Source organism: Monodon monoceros, unplaced genomic scaffold, assembly GCF_005190385.1.
Source record: "Monodon monoceros isolate NGI ecotype Baffin Bay Population unplaced genomic scaffold, NGI_Narwhal_1 Super_Scaffold_20, whole genome shotgun sequence".
NCBI classification, from domain to species: domain Eukaryota; kingdom Metazoa; phylum Chordata; class Mammalia; order Artiodactyla; family Monodontidae; genus Monodon; species Monodon monoceros.
In genome coordinates, this window is record NW_021703777.1 from 135995511 (window position 1) to 136013508 (window position 17998).

Here is a 17998-nt window from a genome sequence, read left to right on the forward strand (position 1 = left end):
CCTTGTTAGTTATATATTCTTTCACTATTCTTTTAGAAACTATTCTAGAGACTACTACAAGCATCCTTCACTTATAAAAATGTAACATAAAGTCGTACTTTTACCCCTTCTCAGACTATATAACACTTTAACTCCATTTATCTCCCGCTCCTGCCTTTTGTACTATTGTTTTCATTTACTGTTAATTCTGCATATATTTTGAACTACACAAAGCATTATGAGATGGTTTTGTACAGTCAAGATTCATTTTAACTTTGCTTATAAGATCCCTTCCATTGCTCTTTATTCCTTCCTGCATATCCGTGCTTCCACATGGAGTTGTTTTTCTTCTGTCTTAGCATTTCTTTTAGTGCAGGTATTCAATTGACAAATTATCTCAGTTTTTGTTCATCCAAAACATTTTTTATTCTGCCTTTATTTTTGAGGAATATTTGTGCTGGACGTAGAATTCTAGTTTGCCACGTTTGAGTGTTTTTTTGTTTGTTTTTTTTTTTTTTAGTATCTTTATAATTTCATTCCGTTTTTTTCTGTTTTCCATTATTTTTGTCAAGAAGTCACTGTTATTTATATTGTTGCTTTTTTGGAGGCAATCAATCATTTATTCTAGCTGTTTTATAGATTTTCTCTGTTGTTGGTTTTCAGCAGTTTTATATTATGCTTAGATGTGGTTTTCTTTGGATCTGTCTTGCTTGTGGTTTGTACTGTTCCCTTTATCTGTGGTTTTATGTCTTTCATCATCTTTGGGAACTCCTTGGTTATTATCTCTTTAAGTACTGCTTCTCTCTCCTGTCTCCTCTGCTTCTGGGACTGAGGTTACACCTACATTAGAACTTTTCACCATATTCCATGTGTCTCTTATTCTCTTTTCTGTATTCTCCATCTTTTGTCTCTACATGCCTCAGGCTGGACACTTTATCTAATCTTCAATTACTTTGTCTACCTTCCACCCAATAGCCTTTTCTACAGGCATGACCAATAGGCTGTTAAAGTTAAACCCTATTTGAGTAAACTTTTGAGTTCTTAATTTTATTTACTGTATTTTTCAGTTGTACAACCTGCCATTTAATTAATTTCTGTAGTTTTCAATTCTTTACTTAAATTCTCAGCTCATCATCTAATCTCTGAAACATGTTAATCACAGCCACCCTAATGTCTATAACTGATAACTGCAATACCTATGTCTCCCATAGATCTGTTTCTATTGTTTCTCTCTTGGTTTTTAGTCATTTGATCTTGTTTCCTGGGATGCCGGGTGATTTTGGATCAAATAGTGTGAATGAAAATGAGAGGTTACAGCTATGAATAGTGTTATCTTCCTCAAAAGATGGTATAGTCTTGCTTCTGGCAGACAGTCAGACTGAGGGCAGATTGCCTTAGTCCAATCATGGGTTGATCCATTGGGAAGATGAGCTTCAGTCTTTGTGAAAGCTAGTAAATTTCAAGATCACATTTTCCCCTAGAGTACCAAGGATCCTCTTTCTTTTTTTTTTAAAGATTTATTTATTTATTTTTAATTTTTATTTTTGGCTGCGTCAGGTCTTCATTGTGGCACGCGGGACCTTCATTGCAGTGCACGGGCTTCTCTCTAGTTGTGGCATGTGGGTTTTCTTTTCTGTAGTTGCAGCATGCAGGCTCTCTAGCTGAGGCGCACGAGCTCAGTAGTTGCGGCGTGTGGGCTTAGTTGTCCCAAGGCCTGTGGGATCTTAGTTCCCTGACCAGGGATCAAACCCTCATCCCCTGCATTGTAAGACGGATTCTTTACCACTGGACCACCAGGGAAGTCCTGGATCCTTTTTTTTGATAAGCCCTGAACCTCAAGTTGTTCTCTAGTCCCATAGACTTCAGGAAGCTAAAATCAGCCTTTCAACTATCACTTCAAAATCAGCAAATTCCTCAAGGGAGAGTGTGGCCCCAAACATCAGGCTTACATTTCTACATGTTCCTTTCTCTGAAGCCATAGCCTTTCAAGTTCTTACTGCCTTGGGCTTGTTTCTTACTGTTCTCTCATGCCTTCAAACAGATGCTTTTTAATATTTTCTCCAGCAATTATAATTGCTCTACATGGAAATTCATCTACAACATGCTAGTCTGCCACTACCAAAAGTAGACAACTCTCCAGATTGTTTAAAAGTTATATATTTAAAACTTGTTCTTATGCTTTTTGCCCTTAAGTATCATACCTATTTATTTCTTAGCTCATTCACTCACTAAATACTTATTGAATATTTTCTGTGTTCCAATCACTGTCTTAGGTGCTAGGGTAAATACTCATGTTCTTTTGTTCATCCTTTGATTACTTAAAATGATCAATATTTACATCTTCTTTCTAATAAAACACATAATTTAGCATGTCCTTATGTCCCTTTAATATCCCCTTTCCACGCCACTCCTGTGTTAACATTGTCTAGAGTTTCTGTCTTGCAGTTACAGATTTCTCTGTTTCATTTGATCTGAGCTTTTTTGAGAAAAAGAAAAGCCAACAATGAATCTGCCAAAATATTGTATTCCCCTTACCTCCCAGATCTCTTATAGTAACTCCTGAAGTTGTTTATTTTATTATGGAATACTCTTTCTGAAGTTTTCTCTGAGGAGCTTTGCATGGCAAACATTCCCACCCATCAGGCGTTTATCAAGTTCAGTTTCCTGAAGAAGTTCTTTCTGGAGCCTCTGCCCTGTTCCATCTGGACTGATTGCCCTCTAGGCCTGGCGTGTACAGTCAGCCTGTGCTTCTCCTCACCATCCTCCGGGGCCCCTCTGCTCCTCTGCTGTACTGGACTCCCTTTCTTGGGTTACTCCGTTGTCTTGGTGGAGCATATCCTTATTTGGCTCCCTCAGAAATGGTACGTGGAAGGTTAATTTTTAGAGAACTTACCTGTCTGAAAATGTCTCACATTTGGTTGATAATTTGGCTGGGGATAGAAATCTATGTTGGAGATGGTTTTCCTTCCGATTTCTGAAGGCAGTGTTCCATTATAACATTTAGTGGGGTTTTTTTTCTTCATTTGCTAGAAGTTTTTCTTAACAGGTCTTTTCCAAGGTCTGTCTCTTGCAAAAAGAGAAGTTACCATGTACAGCTCTCTGCTAACTAATGTGTAAGTTTTAATGATATAAATGATTTTCTAGGAAAATATAAATTACCTACAAGGATCCGAGAAAAGAGAGAAAGCCCAAAAGACCGATAACCTTTTCAGAGGAAACAGAAAAAGAAGGAAGAACTGAGTTCCACAAACATCAAAAGAAAAAAGCATCCAGGCCAAACAGTGCCTTCAAACCTGCAAAGGATGGATGATTCCTGTGGTTTAAGCTGGTCCTCAGGCCCAGAACATGGAACAGCCCCACCCTTCTCTCTTTGGCTGGTCAGGGGAATTGTTTCAGGAAGGCAGGGTGGCCGCCTGTAGGAAAGCGGGTTGGCAGAGTCAAAGGCAAGCCCACGACAGGGTCTTCCGGCTCCTTTCTGTCCACTGCATCGCCGCCCAGTTCACAACCGCAACCGTAACAGCAAGTCTGCCTCTGGAAACCAGCCTGTTACTCCTGTTTTCTCCAGTCGCCGGCACAGGAACTGGGTGCTGCTTTCACCCCAGGGACAGAATTCACAGAGAGTGGCTGCCTGTGGTTGTGAGGGCTGCACGTTCTCTCTTGACAGTGTTTGCCCGGCCCTTTCTAACTTTGGGATAATCCCCTTTCACCGAGGAAACAAAAGCAATAAGGAGCCTGTGTCCCTGGGCTCTCCCGTGTCTGCGGCCTCCGGATGGGGGAGGGGGGCCATGTCTGTGCTGGGTCGGCCTTGACCAAAGAGCCTGGCTGTTGGGGGGTGGGGCAGGGAGCTGGGGGAGCGGGGACACTCCCTCGGTGGCACTGAAGCAGTCGGGCTCTTCCGTAGGCTTGGGGGCCACCTGCAGCTGCCGCTGCCCTGTCACACATCTCGGGCCACTGCTCCCAGGAGACAACCAGCTGGGACCTTAGAAGGGGACACCTGGGAGCCCATTCCTTCCAAGCCGGTCTGCTCTCCCTCTGTGCCTGGGCTGTTGACCACCTCTGCTGGCCACGCCGTGGGGTGCACACTGGAGGCCTGTCCTAGCAGCCCTGATGCAGGCAGTGAGACGCTTTGGCCTCCTTTTCCCTGTGGGATTCTGACTTACCTGCCATGGCCCCTGAGGGGCCCCTTGTGAGCTTCTTGTGCTCGCGGGTGCAAAGCCGGCCCCTCTGCACTCCCTGCCCCCTCTCTACCTGGCACTCGCAGGCCTGACTGCAGTGTCTCTCCTGCTTCTCAGCTGCCCAGGGGCAGCCTCTGGCATAGCTGCAAGGTCAAGCATAGGTTTGACAAAGATTTAGATAGAATTTTACTTATATAATTTTTGTACAGATCTCATTTCATTTTTCTATTTCTCACTAACGAACTGGAATCCAGGCTTGGCCTCATTGAATTGGGGAACCTCTGACCTCTCACACACCCTGGCCTCTGTGACTGCATCCAGCTGTCGTTCATGGGCCAAGGCCACGTATGGGGGGCACTTTGTTCCTCACCCCACATCCAAGTCACTGTCTCCACTCAGCTTTGTCTTCCTTTGCCAGATTCCACTCCTGTCCATTCTTTCTCTGTCTCGGCCTCTGTCTCTCTTGTACACACACTTCTGTGCTTTTGATTCTTATTCCTTTGTTTTTTTGTTTTTGGTTTTCAAAACCTGGATCTCATTGTGTAAGCATTTTAAGGTTCATATGCTGTGGTAATCTGAATAATGGCCCCCAAAAGATATCTGCATCCTAAAGCCTGGAACCTGTGAAGGTTGCCTTATGTGGGAAAAGATCTTTGCAGCGTGATTAAGTTAATGATCCTGAGATGAGAAGGTTATCCTGGTTATCGGAGTGGGCTCTAAATGCCGTCACAGGGCCCTTGTAAGAGCCGGATGAGAGGGACTTGACACAGAGGAGAGGAGGCCCCGCGACCACGGGAGGGAGACTGGAGGGATGTGACCAAAGGCTGGAAGAAGCAAGGGATAGATTCTTCCCCTAGGGCATCCAGCAGGAGCAGGCCCTGCCGACTCCTTGATTTTGGCCCAGCGGTACTGACTTCAGACTCCTGACCCCCAGAACGGTGAGGGAATAAATAGCCCTTGTTTTAAGCCACCAAATTTGTGGCAATTCATTACAGCAGCCACAGGAAACTAATACATATGCCAACCTCTCAACGATTCTTTCAAGCGCTAGGTGTATGGAATATCTGCTCTGTATCTACTTATTAGTGGCCACTGCAGCAGGTAAATTCAATTAATGAAAAGTTTATACTTTGCTCCTGGTATGCAGTCCCACGAGAATACAGGTGGCTTCATTCCCTGTCATTGTGTCTGAGGACAATACAAGGAGCCAGAGAAACGTGCACTTCACAGAGGCCCCCAAACTCTCCCTAAACCTGGAGCTGGTAACAGGAGACACAGTGTGCAGTTCAGTGGGTCAGAACATAGACTAAAAGCCAGGAGATCAGGACTCACCAGATAAACATTTGAATGGCTGCTTTAGTACCAGACAGTTAGATTTCAGGGCAAGGACTATTGCCAGGGACAGAGAGGGACACTTCATAAAAGGGCCAGTTCATCAAGAAAACATAACACTTCTATATAGGGTGCATCTAATAGGACGGATTCAGAATACATGAAGCAAACCTGATGGAGCTGAGATGAAACATGCACAGATCCACAAGTCCAGCTGGAGATTTCAGCACTACTTTCTTAATAATAACAAGGACAAGGAAGGTCAGAAAGGATATGGAAGACCTGAATAACATTATCCACAATTGCAGAATATACTGCATTTTACATGCACAATAAAGCATTCATCAAGATAGACCGCATGCTTGGCCATAAGACGAGTGTCAATAAATTTAAAAGGACTGAAATCGTAGAGACGATGTTCTCTAATACAATTAGAGAAATTAAATATGGAATCAAGAACAAAAATATGTATAGAAAATCCCCACATATTTGGAAATAAAGATGACATTTCTAAATAACCCATAGGTCAAAGCAAAAAGTCAGAAGGGAAATTAGAAAATATTTTGAGCTAAATGAAAATGAAAACACATGTCAAAATTTTTGGGAGGCAGCTATAGAAGCACTTAGAAATTTATGACATTACATGTCTTAAGCTTCCACCTTAAGAAGCTAGAAAAATAAGAGGAATTTAAATCCTAAGTAAGTAGAAGGAAGCTAGGAGGAGTGGAAACCAATTTAATAGAAACAGAAAAATAGTTGAGAAAATCAAGGATTTTCCTACAGAAGCAGGATTTTCGAAAAGATGAGTAAAATTGGTAAACCCCTGGAGAGACTGATGAAGAAAAAGAGAGAAAACCCACAAATTACTATCAGGAGTAAAAAGGGTACATCAGGGGACTTACCTGGCGGTCCAGTGGTTGCGACTCCGTGCTTCCACTGCAGGGGGCGCGGGTTTGATCCCCGGTGGGGGAACTAGGATCCCGCAAGCTGTGCAGCGTGGACCAAAAAAAAAAAAAAGTACATCAGCATGATCTTTACAGATACTAAAAGAATAATGGGGAGATGTAATGAGCACGAAGACACACACACACAACAGATACGTTGATTAACTGTGTGGATGACGATGATTCACTGTTCAGTGCATGGAGGTGGATCATCACAGGGTCTCCGTCCTCATCGTCCTCATGCTGAGTGATGGGCGGGGGGCGGGAGGCAGGAGAGGCAGGTACACCTACTGTAACATCACGGAGATACGTCGTAATCTCTGCCTGACTTTCCTGCTTTTTCACTTCTCTAAAGATGTTTCTATACGGCACCAATCCTTCTTCCAGCATTTGCTTCAGTTTCATAGAGGAGTTCACGTCCCGAAAGAAGTTGAAAGCAGTCTGGAATATCAGAGCCCTTCTGCCAGGTCATCTAACGTCAGTTTGTTCCTGGCGCTGCTTCTTCTATGTCCTCCTCTTTGGCTGGCGCCGGTGGGGAAGCTCTCATCTTCATGGAGTTGTCTTCTGTTCACTTCTCTGGTGTGGTGTCTGTCAGCTCTTGAATTTCTCCAAGACCCGTATGTTGAAACCCTTCACCCCCTACCTTTTTTTGCCCAGCTCACAATTTCTTTCATGATTTCCTTGGCAGACTCCATCGTAAATCCTGTGAAGTCATACACAACACCTAGTCACAGTTTTCTCCAGCAGGATTTTATTGTTTGGGGCTTGATGGCTTTCACAGCTTTTCTGTAACAATGATGGCATCTTCAATGGTGTAACCCTTCCAGGCTGTCATGATGTTGTCTTTATCAGGGTTCCCTTCCATAGCATTGACGATCCTTTCTGTAGAGCACCGTGTATAATGAGCCTCAAAGGTCCTTATGGCCCCTGATCTAGAAGCTAAATAGAGACATTGTGTCCGGGGGCAAGTAGGCCACTTTGACACCTTCGGGGCTGCACCCATGGAGTTCTGGGTGGCCAGGAGGGCATTGCCCAGTATCAAAAGAAATTTAAAGGCAGTCCCTTCTTGGCAAGATACTTCCTAACTTCAGGGACGAAGCATTGATGGAACCAATCCAGAAAAAGGGCTCTCACTGTCCAGGCCTTGTTGTCCAATCAAAAGCCTGACAGCTGCTGTTCATCGTCTCCCTTTAAGGCTCGGGGGTCAGCAGATTGATAGGTGGAGGGCGGTCCTGACCATAAGCCTGACTGCACTGGTACCAAACAGGAGTCAGCCCTTCCCTTCCTGCCCTAAATCCTGCTGTTCACTTCTTCCTTACCGGTGAGTGCCCTTTGTGGCACCTTTTTCCAGAATAAGGCATTTCCATCTGCATTACAAACCTGTTCAAGCAGATATCCTTTCTCCCCAGTGATTTTCTTAGCAGCGTCTAGGACCTCGTCTGCTGGCCCTTGGTCAGCAGAAGCTGCTTCTCCTGTTATCTTTACGTGTGTAAAGCCAATCCTTTTACTAAAATTATTAAACCACCCTTTGCTGGCATTAAATTCTCCAGCTTTAGATCCTTCACCTTCCTTTTGCTTTAAGTTGTCATGTAATGACTTCACTTTTTCTCGAATCATATTAGAGTCTATATCAATCCTGCACCCACATAAAAGGTGCATTTTCAATACAAGATAAAGAGGTATTTTGCAAAAAGTCCAAGGTTTTTGCACCTGCTGGCATAGCTGCAGCGACGGCTTCACGAATTTCCTTTTCTTTTCTTACAATGGTCCTTACGCTGAATTCAGTTATCTTGAAATGGCGGCAACCACAGCTGCAGACCTCGATCTACTGTACATATCATGCAATTCAACTTTTTCTCATAACGTCACGACTTTTCTCTGCTTCTTGGGAGCATTTCCAGCAGCACTAGAGGCACTTCGTATGGGCTCCATGGTGTTACTGAAGGTTTACGATATTGCACTAAACACGATGAAAAATGTGTGAGGACCATGAGAGATCACTTCTTACTGCAATTCCCGATTTACTGGAGAGACAAACTCCCCACATGGAAATGACCAGCGTCACGGGGCATTTTAAGTGGACACTTGAAACACTTGAGCTCAGCACAGTAGCAACAGGAGGAGACTAGGAAATCGTTAACGACAGCACAGGGCACACTGCAGTTCATTCACACAGGGATGATTTCATACTGCAGCTTCACGTTTGTCTGTCAACGGCCCCGTGTACGTTCTGTGTTTGTGTGCTTAAGTTTTGATAAATTTTAACATTTTATAATAGATTTGTGTCCATTTTATGGTAGTAAATGATAAACTAAATTATTATCTACATGTCTTTTATGCATTCATGACACACCTAACCTTTTCTTAATATTTTTCAATATTCAGACTACAAAGTTCATCTCTGAGTTTTTTCTAATTGTTGCAAATCTCCAAAAAAATTTTCAATCTATTTATTGAAAAAAATATACATATAAGTGGACCCACAGAGTTGAAACCTGTGTTCTTTGAGGATCAACTATACTTTCAGAACAATGTTAAATAGTGGAGGTAGTGGGCATCCTTGCCGTGGAGCTTCCCATGATAAGAAGCTAGCTTTAGGAGTGAGGTGTATTGCTTTGTAAGTTTAAGGAAGTATCCAGCTATTCCTGTTTTCTCAAGAGTTTTTACTGGGAGTAGGATTGGATTGGATTGGAGTTGGATTTTGTCACGGGGTTTTTTTCAGCAACAATGTAGATGATCATGTAGTTTTCTCCTTAGTCGTATTCATGTGGTGAATTATATTAATGGACTTCCTAACATTGAACCAGCCTTGCTTTCCTGGTATAAACTCTGCTTGGCTGTGAGGTGCTATTTTCTTAATGTGGAGTTGGACTCTGTTTGCAAATATTCTATTTAAGATTATTACATCAATCAATATTCATAAATTTTATATTTTGAATAAATTTTAAGATTTTTAAAGAAAAAAATCAATATTCATAGGCAGTATAAGTCTATAATTTTCCTTTTTTATGCTATCTTTATCATGTTTTGGTTATACTTTCTTAATAAAATTAATTTGGAAGTTTTTGTTCATCTTCTGCACTCTGCAACAATTTGCACAGCGTGGGGACTCTCTGGTCTCTAAGGTTTGATAGAATTCTCCTTTGAAACCATCTGAGCCTGGTGTTTTTGTGGGATAGTTCCTTAATAATTTTCTCTATTTCTTCTATAGACATTGGTCTGTTTAACTTTCATCTCTACTGGAGTTAGTTTTTATAACTGTGTTTTCTTAAGAAATTGTCCGTTTCACCTGGGTTTTAAAATGTACTTATATAGCATTGTGCAAAATAACTTTTAAGGTTTTTTTTTTTAACTTCCTACATATCTGCTGCTACTTTCCCCCGTTGTTGCTTATTTTGTATATCTGTGTTTTTGCCCTTTTGATTAAGCTAGCTAATGGTTTATTTATTTTCTGTAAGAACCAGGATTTTTATTTACTAATGATCTATTTTGCTGTTCTCTACTTAATTTCTTTTCCTCATTAATTTCTGCTCCCATATTTTTTCTAGCTTTATTATTTCACTCCTTGTGTATCCTTTTGACTTTCTTGTTTTTTTCCCTTGTGTTTATTTAATTCATATACTTTTATTCTGTCATTTTGATTAATATAGGCATTTAGGGTTATGAAATTTCCTCACTGTTTTAATGTAATCCATTGGTTCTGACATAGGGTGTTTTCATTAGAAACTATGTGATTTCTGTTTATATTTCTCTTCAATCAAAAGTTGACTGATAGAAGTGTTTTCTGATTTATTTCTAGCTAGATGGGCTTTGGGGATTTTGTTTTTGTCTTTAATTTCTAGTTTTCTTATACTGTGATCAGAGTGTTATTTTAATATTCCTACTATGTGCGGCCTTTTGAGGTTTTTTGTGTGCCCTGGTGCATGATGTGTTATTGTGCGTGTGCCCCATGTGCTCAAGGAGAAAGCATGTTCTCTGTTATTGGAACATGATGTCCGATATATGTCCCTAGCATCTATTCATTCTGTCACATTTTGGTTCTGGGAAGAAGCAAGTCCCAGGAGAGTTAATGCTGCTTCCTCAGACAACTTTCCAGCCCCGGATAGAGCTAAGGGGGTCCCTAGTGTGGTTTGGTTGAGGGGCACCTGCTCCAAAATGCTTCCCTTGTCCCCTCCCTGCAGTGTCGCCAGACCCATTTGTTTGGGCCAAGCCCTCATCTGCTGTCACTGCAGGTGGCCCTGAGCAGGTAACGGGGAAGCTAGTCTTACGTAAGCTTTTCAGCAATGTCTTTCCTGGAGCAGGTTTGGAGTGCCTGTGGGATTTCCAAAATAAAGGGAGTTCAGTGAGGACCAAGGGTGGCTGGTGACATAGGGGTTGACACACATTTGTTCTGGGCTTGGGTGCATTTTGGTGTTTTGCTTCTTATCTAAATACAGCTGTTGACAATACCAAGTTCAAGGGTGGGATTTTAAAACGTGGGCAAAATAGCTTAACACAGAAGGAAAAGGACAAAAAGAAATGCAACAGTACTTTAAAATCAGGTGGTAAAATGAATGAACTCTAGGACATCAATGAGAATGGTGAAGCCGGCAGCTCTGAGGGCCTGTCCACCGACAGAAGCATCCACAAATCAAGCAAAAACTGTTAGAACCAACTTTGCCAGAACGCTGAGAAACAGTCAGCAGTTCACAGCAACCAAGCAAGTTCTGAATCAAGAAAAAAGCAACTGAAAACAGGAGGGCTCTGTGGTGTTTTCATTCGGCCCACACCACTCCCACGACTCAGCAGCCTCCTGCCCAGAGTGGGACCCTGTCCCTGCTTCCAGGCACAGACCTTATTCGCAAAGAATAGTGTTTGTCTGTTCTAACTCGTCTGGGGGCTGCCCGAAGGACTGACACGGGCATTGTTTCCCCATCTCGGAACTGTCTCCAGTCAGAAAAGTGGCCGCGTTGCTGGAAAACATCCTAAGGTCAACCACAAAAGACCTCAGTCGAGGCAAATAACAGAGCCTGAAAGCTTGGGAGGAAAAGCTGGGGAGAGAGGGTCTTTGAGAAATAGGGCATTCAAAGCCCCGTGCATATCGGGAAATCTAGAAGCCACATGCAGGCCCGGGGCAGCCCATACACCCCAAATCCCTGCACAGATCCTAAGCTTCACCCCGTGGCCACGAGTGGAGGTCAGCCCTGCAGGAGGGCCCAGCACAGGGCTGCCCGCAGAGGTTGGACAGGCTCCTTTTTCTTCCTTTTCTCTCTCTCTGTCTCTGCTGATCTGACGTGCTCACTCCATCAGGGAGACTTGGGGTGTGCGCACGGCTAGGCGAGGATGGCCTAGCAAGGAGGAGGGGCCCTGGGTGCCCACCGGCCCCTGTGCTTCTCAGGCTCAGCTTTAATCTTTGGAGAGTGGCACGATTACACGCTGCCGGATGTGGAGTTGGTTCTTATTCTGTCTGAACGCCAGGACAGGGCCCTTCCTTCTGTAGGAGGCAAGGCACAGGCTGCTTATCCAATCCTGCAGGAGGCCCAGAAGCAGCCACTACTGCAGCACCCACAGGCAGGCCCCAGGCCCCAGGCCTCCTCCTGTCTGCCTGGTACTCCGGTGGTGGAGCCACTTTTTGGGTTTGGGGTGTGGATACCCCAGAACCTGGCTGGCGGCTGACACGGACGCTTTAGATGCTGACTGTCTCCCCTACCGTACTACAGGCCTGACCTTGAAGTGGTTCTTGGGGTGTGAGGGGATGCGGGTGGTTTGGACCCTCAGACAGGTGCCAACGTGCCTGACAACATGCCATCTTTCCACGTAGGAAGGACGTTTCCCCAGAACGCGTGACGCGCGCAGACAGGGAGCAGACCAAGAAGGTTGTGTACTCGGTGGTCTATGGAGCAGGTAGGCTGTGGGTGGGCCTGAGGCCTCGGCGTCACCTGTAGGCCAGACGGAGGTGGCTCTAGTTGTGTACCTGCATGGAAATGTGGCTGTGGCTTACAGAAATCGCTCTCAGCCCGTGGAGCTCACTTTGTGCGTCCCTGCGCGCCGCTGTTGACACGTGTCGGTGGTATTTGTGATGCACCAGACACCAGTCAGACCACTCACGCCCTTAACCCTCGGGGCTCCCAGCAACCTCTGCACGGAGAGTAGACGTGCAGAAGTGAGGGCCGGCCAAAGCCTTCCCCGGCCCCACATCACACCACCTGCTGGGGGCCACTCCTGTGCTTTGAGATGCTCCAGGAGCCCTTGTCGTCACCCTATTCCCCTCCCCTTTTCCAGCCCCAGGACCCAGGGCAGAGCAACCTGCTCCCCTCCCCTCTCCCACCCTTTCCTCTCCCTTCCTGACCGTGGGCTCTCTGGGCTTTTTAAATTCTTTCTCCCTCTAGGTCTTGCTGCATCAGTGGGCCTGATGCCCCTCGGGAGTTGAGGGAGGGGGTCAGGAGAGGCTGTGGCCTGGCGGCCAGGCCTGTGTAGGCCCCTCCTGGATCAGTTCCACTTTGAGGAGCAGGGCTTGTGTAAAGACACGGAGAAGAGGGTCCCTCCCTGCCGTAGGAGCCCTGTGTCCGTTCAGGGAAGAGCTGCCAGCGCAAAACCCTGAGCAAACGTGTAGTCAGCTACAGGTAGGAGCCACCTCGGGCTTCTCCAGTGTGACTGCGGTGCCGTGTGACCTGCTTCCAAAGCGCCTCTTCCCGGACCGTGAGTGACCGACCTGCTTATGACGAGTCTGGAACCGCTTCAAACCTGCCAGGGCTGTGGTCTCAGCCGGGACTCGGGCAGGGGCGCTTCAGCTCCAGTCTCTGGCTGGCAGGCCTCCCCCGCTGCCCCCGCTACCCAGTGCACCCAGGGCCAGTCTTTGCTTCTGTCGGTCTGGCACCTTCTAGAGTATTCACTTTGTTATTTTCTGGGGAAGAAAAGAGCTCCACTTTGTACATAAGCAATGAGTTATTAGCCGCTGCTTTGAGCCCTAACGCTGACAGGGTTCCCACCCCGGGCCTCGTGTCTGCCGCTCCCGTCGCCACCTGACAGCCGGGCTTCCGTGCACCTGTCGGGCTGCGTCTGCCTCGTGCGTGAAGTGGGGCCTTCATCTCCTGAAGGGCCGGCGTCCTGGGCTGCTGGGGCCCTTTGGAAACTCAGCAGAGAAGCCTTCAACCGCCTGGCTCCTGTGGGTTGCAATGCTGTGATTTCACCTAAACACGAGGGGTCTGGAAGCGGCTGTTCTGGGTGCTGGGGGCACATGGCCCCAGCCTGGCTTCGGGGTCGTGGTCATTGTGAGGATGACAAAAGGCCGTAGAGGGAGAGCAGGACCGGGACAAACGAGAAGACGTACCCCCAGCCCGCGGGCAGCCTGATCCCCACGCCTGCCTCAGCCCCTCTCCCCAGGGCTTGGGAGCCGCCAGGCCTCTGCCACCAGAGACCTGCCCCCCCGAAATGGGAGTGCCTGCCCGCCTGCAGGCCTCAGCCCGGAGCGCAGGCCCGGGGCTCACCGCTGCCCTCAGCCCACTGGACACAGCCGCCTGCCCAGCACTGTGCCCCACCAGGCCCGCTGGCAGCAGAAACCCCTGCTCCTCCCATCCTGCCCTGAGCTCCTGCTACTCTTAGAGTCAGCGTGACCCGTGATTCTCCTCGCTGCGTATCTTAAGCTCACTCCACGTCCCGTCGCCAGTGCGTGCCGAGTGCCGGGCTCTCACGAGGCCCTGGAGCTGTAAACAGGAGTGAGAAGCTGTTACAGTTCAGCATGGGGCAAAGAGCACGTGGAGGAAAGGGAGTGAAGACTTCCTTCCTAAACTTAAAATTGCACCACACACACACACACACACACACACGAGGCAATTAGCCCTCTGTGGGGAAAGCCAAACTGTATGTTCACGTGGCACCTATGAGGTGGGGTACCTCGCGCTCCCACCAAGGGGGTCCGTGCTCCCGGGGGTGCACCTGCGGAGACAGGCCTGCATTTTCACAACTGAAACAGCAGGAACCTGATCAGTTGAATCAAAGTGTGAAGGGAAGTTGTGTCGGAAGTGGGGACCCATGAACACGAAGCACGGAACAGAAGCCCTCACAGAGCCAAACATTGTCCTACTTGGGGGATAGGGGCACGGTGGCCTTAGAGTGTGACAGACCCCCCCGGCAAGGGCATGGGGAATAAGGACCAGGGCCTGGAGAAGTGACCAGACCCTCAGTCTCCGGCTCAGCCCATCTCTGCTTCTCTCAGAGTTGCCACATCACCGACTTCTCTCAGAAGCAGGCTTTCTTCCTGTGCAGAGACCTTGGGATATCCCAACAGCTCTACAGAGGAAGGGAAAGGAATTCCTTCTCAGCCGTAGACACAGAAGGAGAAATGTGACTTCCGGCAGTGGCCATGGCACTCCGATCAGACCACCCTCCCACAGATATCAACTAGAAAGTATGCTAAAGTATAATAAACAACTACCTAAAGGTACTGAAAAGTGACCAAAAGCAGACAGAAATTGGAGGTGGGTTAACACTTGGAAGGAAGGAATAGCACAGGGTGAGTTTGCCGTTTTGTAGCTCTTCACCTGAAGGCAAGCCTCTGTCTGTGTTGTGTGTGGCTAAAACTCCGACAGAAATCCAGGGTCTTACTGGCTTCAAGAAGCAGAGGGCAGGGGCTTCCTTGGTGGCACAGTGGTTAAGAATCCACCTGACAATGCAGGGGACACGGGTTCAAGCCCTGGTCCAGGAAGATCCCACATACCACGGAGCAACTAAGCCTGTGCGACACAACTACTGAGCCCACATGCCACAACTACTGAAGCCCATGCACCTAGAGCCCATGCTCTACAACAAGAGAAGCCAGTGCAATGAGAAGCCCACGCACCACAATAAAGAGGAGTCCCCCGCTCGCCACAACTAGAGAAAGCCTGCGCGCAGCAACAAAGACCGAAAGTAGCCAAAAATAAAAATTAATTAATTAATTGGGGAAAATAAAAGGCAGAGGAAAGAGGTCAGGGCAGCCAGTGAATCTGGAAAGTGAAAGGAAAAATCTCAGAAAGAGGAGAGTCAAAGGAGAACCCCGAATTCTGGGCTTGAGCTCTGCCCAGATCTCTGGCTGACCCCTGACTGTGTGTGAAAAGGGCAGACTTCAAACAGCCCAGCTACTGCTGAAAGGCCTGATGCACGCTTTCAGCTGCTGCTGACTGCAGGGGGACAAAGTTTGAAGTTTTGTTTTGTTTTGTTTTTTCTAAATCAGCACTGCTGAGAGAAACATAACAGAATCTAGAGCGTCTACAACATATCATTTATAATACAATAGCCAGAATACAAAACGTATGAAGAAAGAGGGTAACCCGGTCCATGCCCAAGAAAAGAGATGTGTGTAACTGAGTCCCTTTGCTGTACACCTGAAACGAACGCAATGTTACAAATCAACTACACTTCAATTTTGAAAAAAGCAACAGACTATTGATACAGCTGTCAACATGGATGAACCTCAAAACATTATGGCAAATGAAAGAAGACAGCCAGATACAAAGGAGTATTTATAGTGAATAATTTATTACACCATTCATACAAAATTCTGGAACACAAAATTAATTTACAGTATGGCATACTTTGTGTTATATATATTTTACCACAAAAAATAATGAAAAGAAAATCTGCACTGATATAAAGCGAACAAGTGGTTTCCTGGGATCTGGAGTCGATTGCAACTCGCGTGTCGTCCTGGAACTCGGGGTGCTGTCCTAGAACTCGGGGTGCCGGCCTAGAGCTTAAGTGTCATCCTAGAACTTGGGTGCCATCCTGGAACTTGGGGTGTCATCCTGGAACTCGGGTGTTTCCTGGAACTCGGGGTGCCATCCTGGAACTCGGGTGTCATCCTGACCAGAGATCTTGCTATAAGAAGCTTCGCCAGAACACCTGCGTCCTCTAGGAACCAAATATTGGTCTGGACCAAAAGTTTTTGTCTCAAAAAAACATTCCAAGGATGGGAGCTCCTCGTATTTTGGCACTGAAAACTTCCCTTCCTCTTTTATTTGCCGGCCCTCTCCAGCCTCCCCCAGTTCTGGAAACAGGCTCCCTTCTGGACAGGCTGCAAGCAGGGACTACAGCTCCTTCACCAGGGCTTCACCTGCAGCACCTGCCAGGCCCTCAGTCAACATTGTTGAATAAATAAATGTTTAACAGGCTCCCGTCCAGACTGGCTGGCACCGAACACTTGGTCTGTAAAGCCAAAGCCAACACCATCCTGACCAATCAGAAGAGACCAGTGGTGCCAGTTGGGCCTTGACGCACCGAGTCTTCCAAGATCCCTTCTGTGGGCTCACTTCCACGTGTGGTGGTCACTGCCTGGTAGCTCGTGTCCTTGGAACCCGCTGGGTGAGAGGCTGGCCTCTGATCATGCTTCTACTCACACAGGGAAGGAGCGGCTTGCTGCTTGCCTTGGAGTTCCCGTTCAGGAAGCTGCCCAGTTTTTGGAGAGTTTTTTGCAGAAGTACAAGAAAATCAAGGACTTCACCCAAGCAACCATTGCCCGGTGTCACCAGACAGGTGAGCCAGCTGCTGCCAGAGCCGTTGGCAGGTGCCCCTCCCTCTCCCACGCCCTCTCTGCAGTAGCCAGGTGGTCTCCCAGCCCCTGCTCCTCCAGTGGGTGGGCGAACAGATGGGAGGGTGGTGGGTTGTTGGGGGCTGCGTGGGTGGGGACTGCGTGAGCATCCAGCCCCTGCTGGATAAATGGGACCAAAAGGCTCCACGTAAGGAGGGTCCAGAGCCAGGCTCTTCTTGAGGCAACAATACTAAGCTTGAGTTAGAAATGATAGATGGATAAAGAGGGAAGAGATATGGGAACATATGTATATGTATAACTGATTCACTTTGTTATAAAGCAGAAACTAACACACCATTGTAAAGCAATTATACCCCAATAAAGATGTTTAAAAAAAAAAAAGAAGAAATGATAGATGGATAGATACACAGAGAGAGAGGTCCTGCACCTAAAAATGGAGAACTATGTTCTTAGGAAAAGCCTGTGGGGTATCTACAAAAGTTCGCCACAGTTTGGTCACAGATTGCAAAGAATATCAAATAGAGCATGTTCTGTGACCACAGTGGAATAAAAAGGTAGTTTATATCAATATGTGTGGCCATCCATCCATCTGCCTATTTGGAAAAATCATTGCACTCCTAAATGATTTAAGATTTTAAAAAGAAGTCCCAAGCCAATGACAAGCATTTTAGCAATAAATGACAGTATAAGTATCTCAGTGAAAAACCGTAAGACATGGCCAAGCGGACCTTCACTTAGAGATGAAGGAATTCTTTAAGAGTGCTTTAAAAAGAAAGAAAAATTTCTGAACATAAATGACTGTATTCAACACAAGACATTTGGGAACGAGCAGCAGAGTAGATTAAAGAAACAAGAAGGAAGGAAAGCAACGTAGGAGCAGAAGCTCATGAAACAGACGCAAAACAGAGAGCAGTGGTCGCCACAGAGCAAGCACACTTGGGATCACGGAGGATTGGCGCATCCCGCAGGGCCCGGGATCCTCCCGGGGGCTCACTGATGACCTTTCTCTCGGGAGCCCGTGAGTGCAGGGCGGCCCCACAGGCTCCCCTGGGCCTGGCCGCACA

General features: G+C 46.6%; 1 protein-coding gene across 1 annotated transcript in view; it reads left to right on the plus strand.

Annotated features, from left to right (window-relative positions):
• Positions 1–17998, plus strand: part of POLN (DNA polymerase nu) — a 167231-nt gene that overhangs the window by 132813 nt on the left and 16420 nt on the right. Inside the window, exons 20-21 of the mRNA XM_029235434.1 lie at positions 12231–12313; positions 16787–16918. Of these exons, the coding sequence (XP_029091267.1) occupies positions 12231–12313; positions 16787–16918 (215 nt within the window). The remainder of the gene's footprint in view (positions 1–12230; positions 12314–16786; positions 16919–17998) is intronic.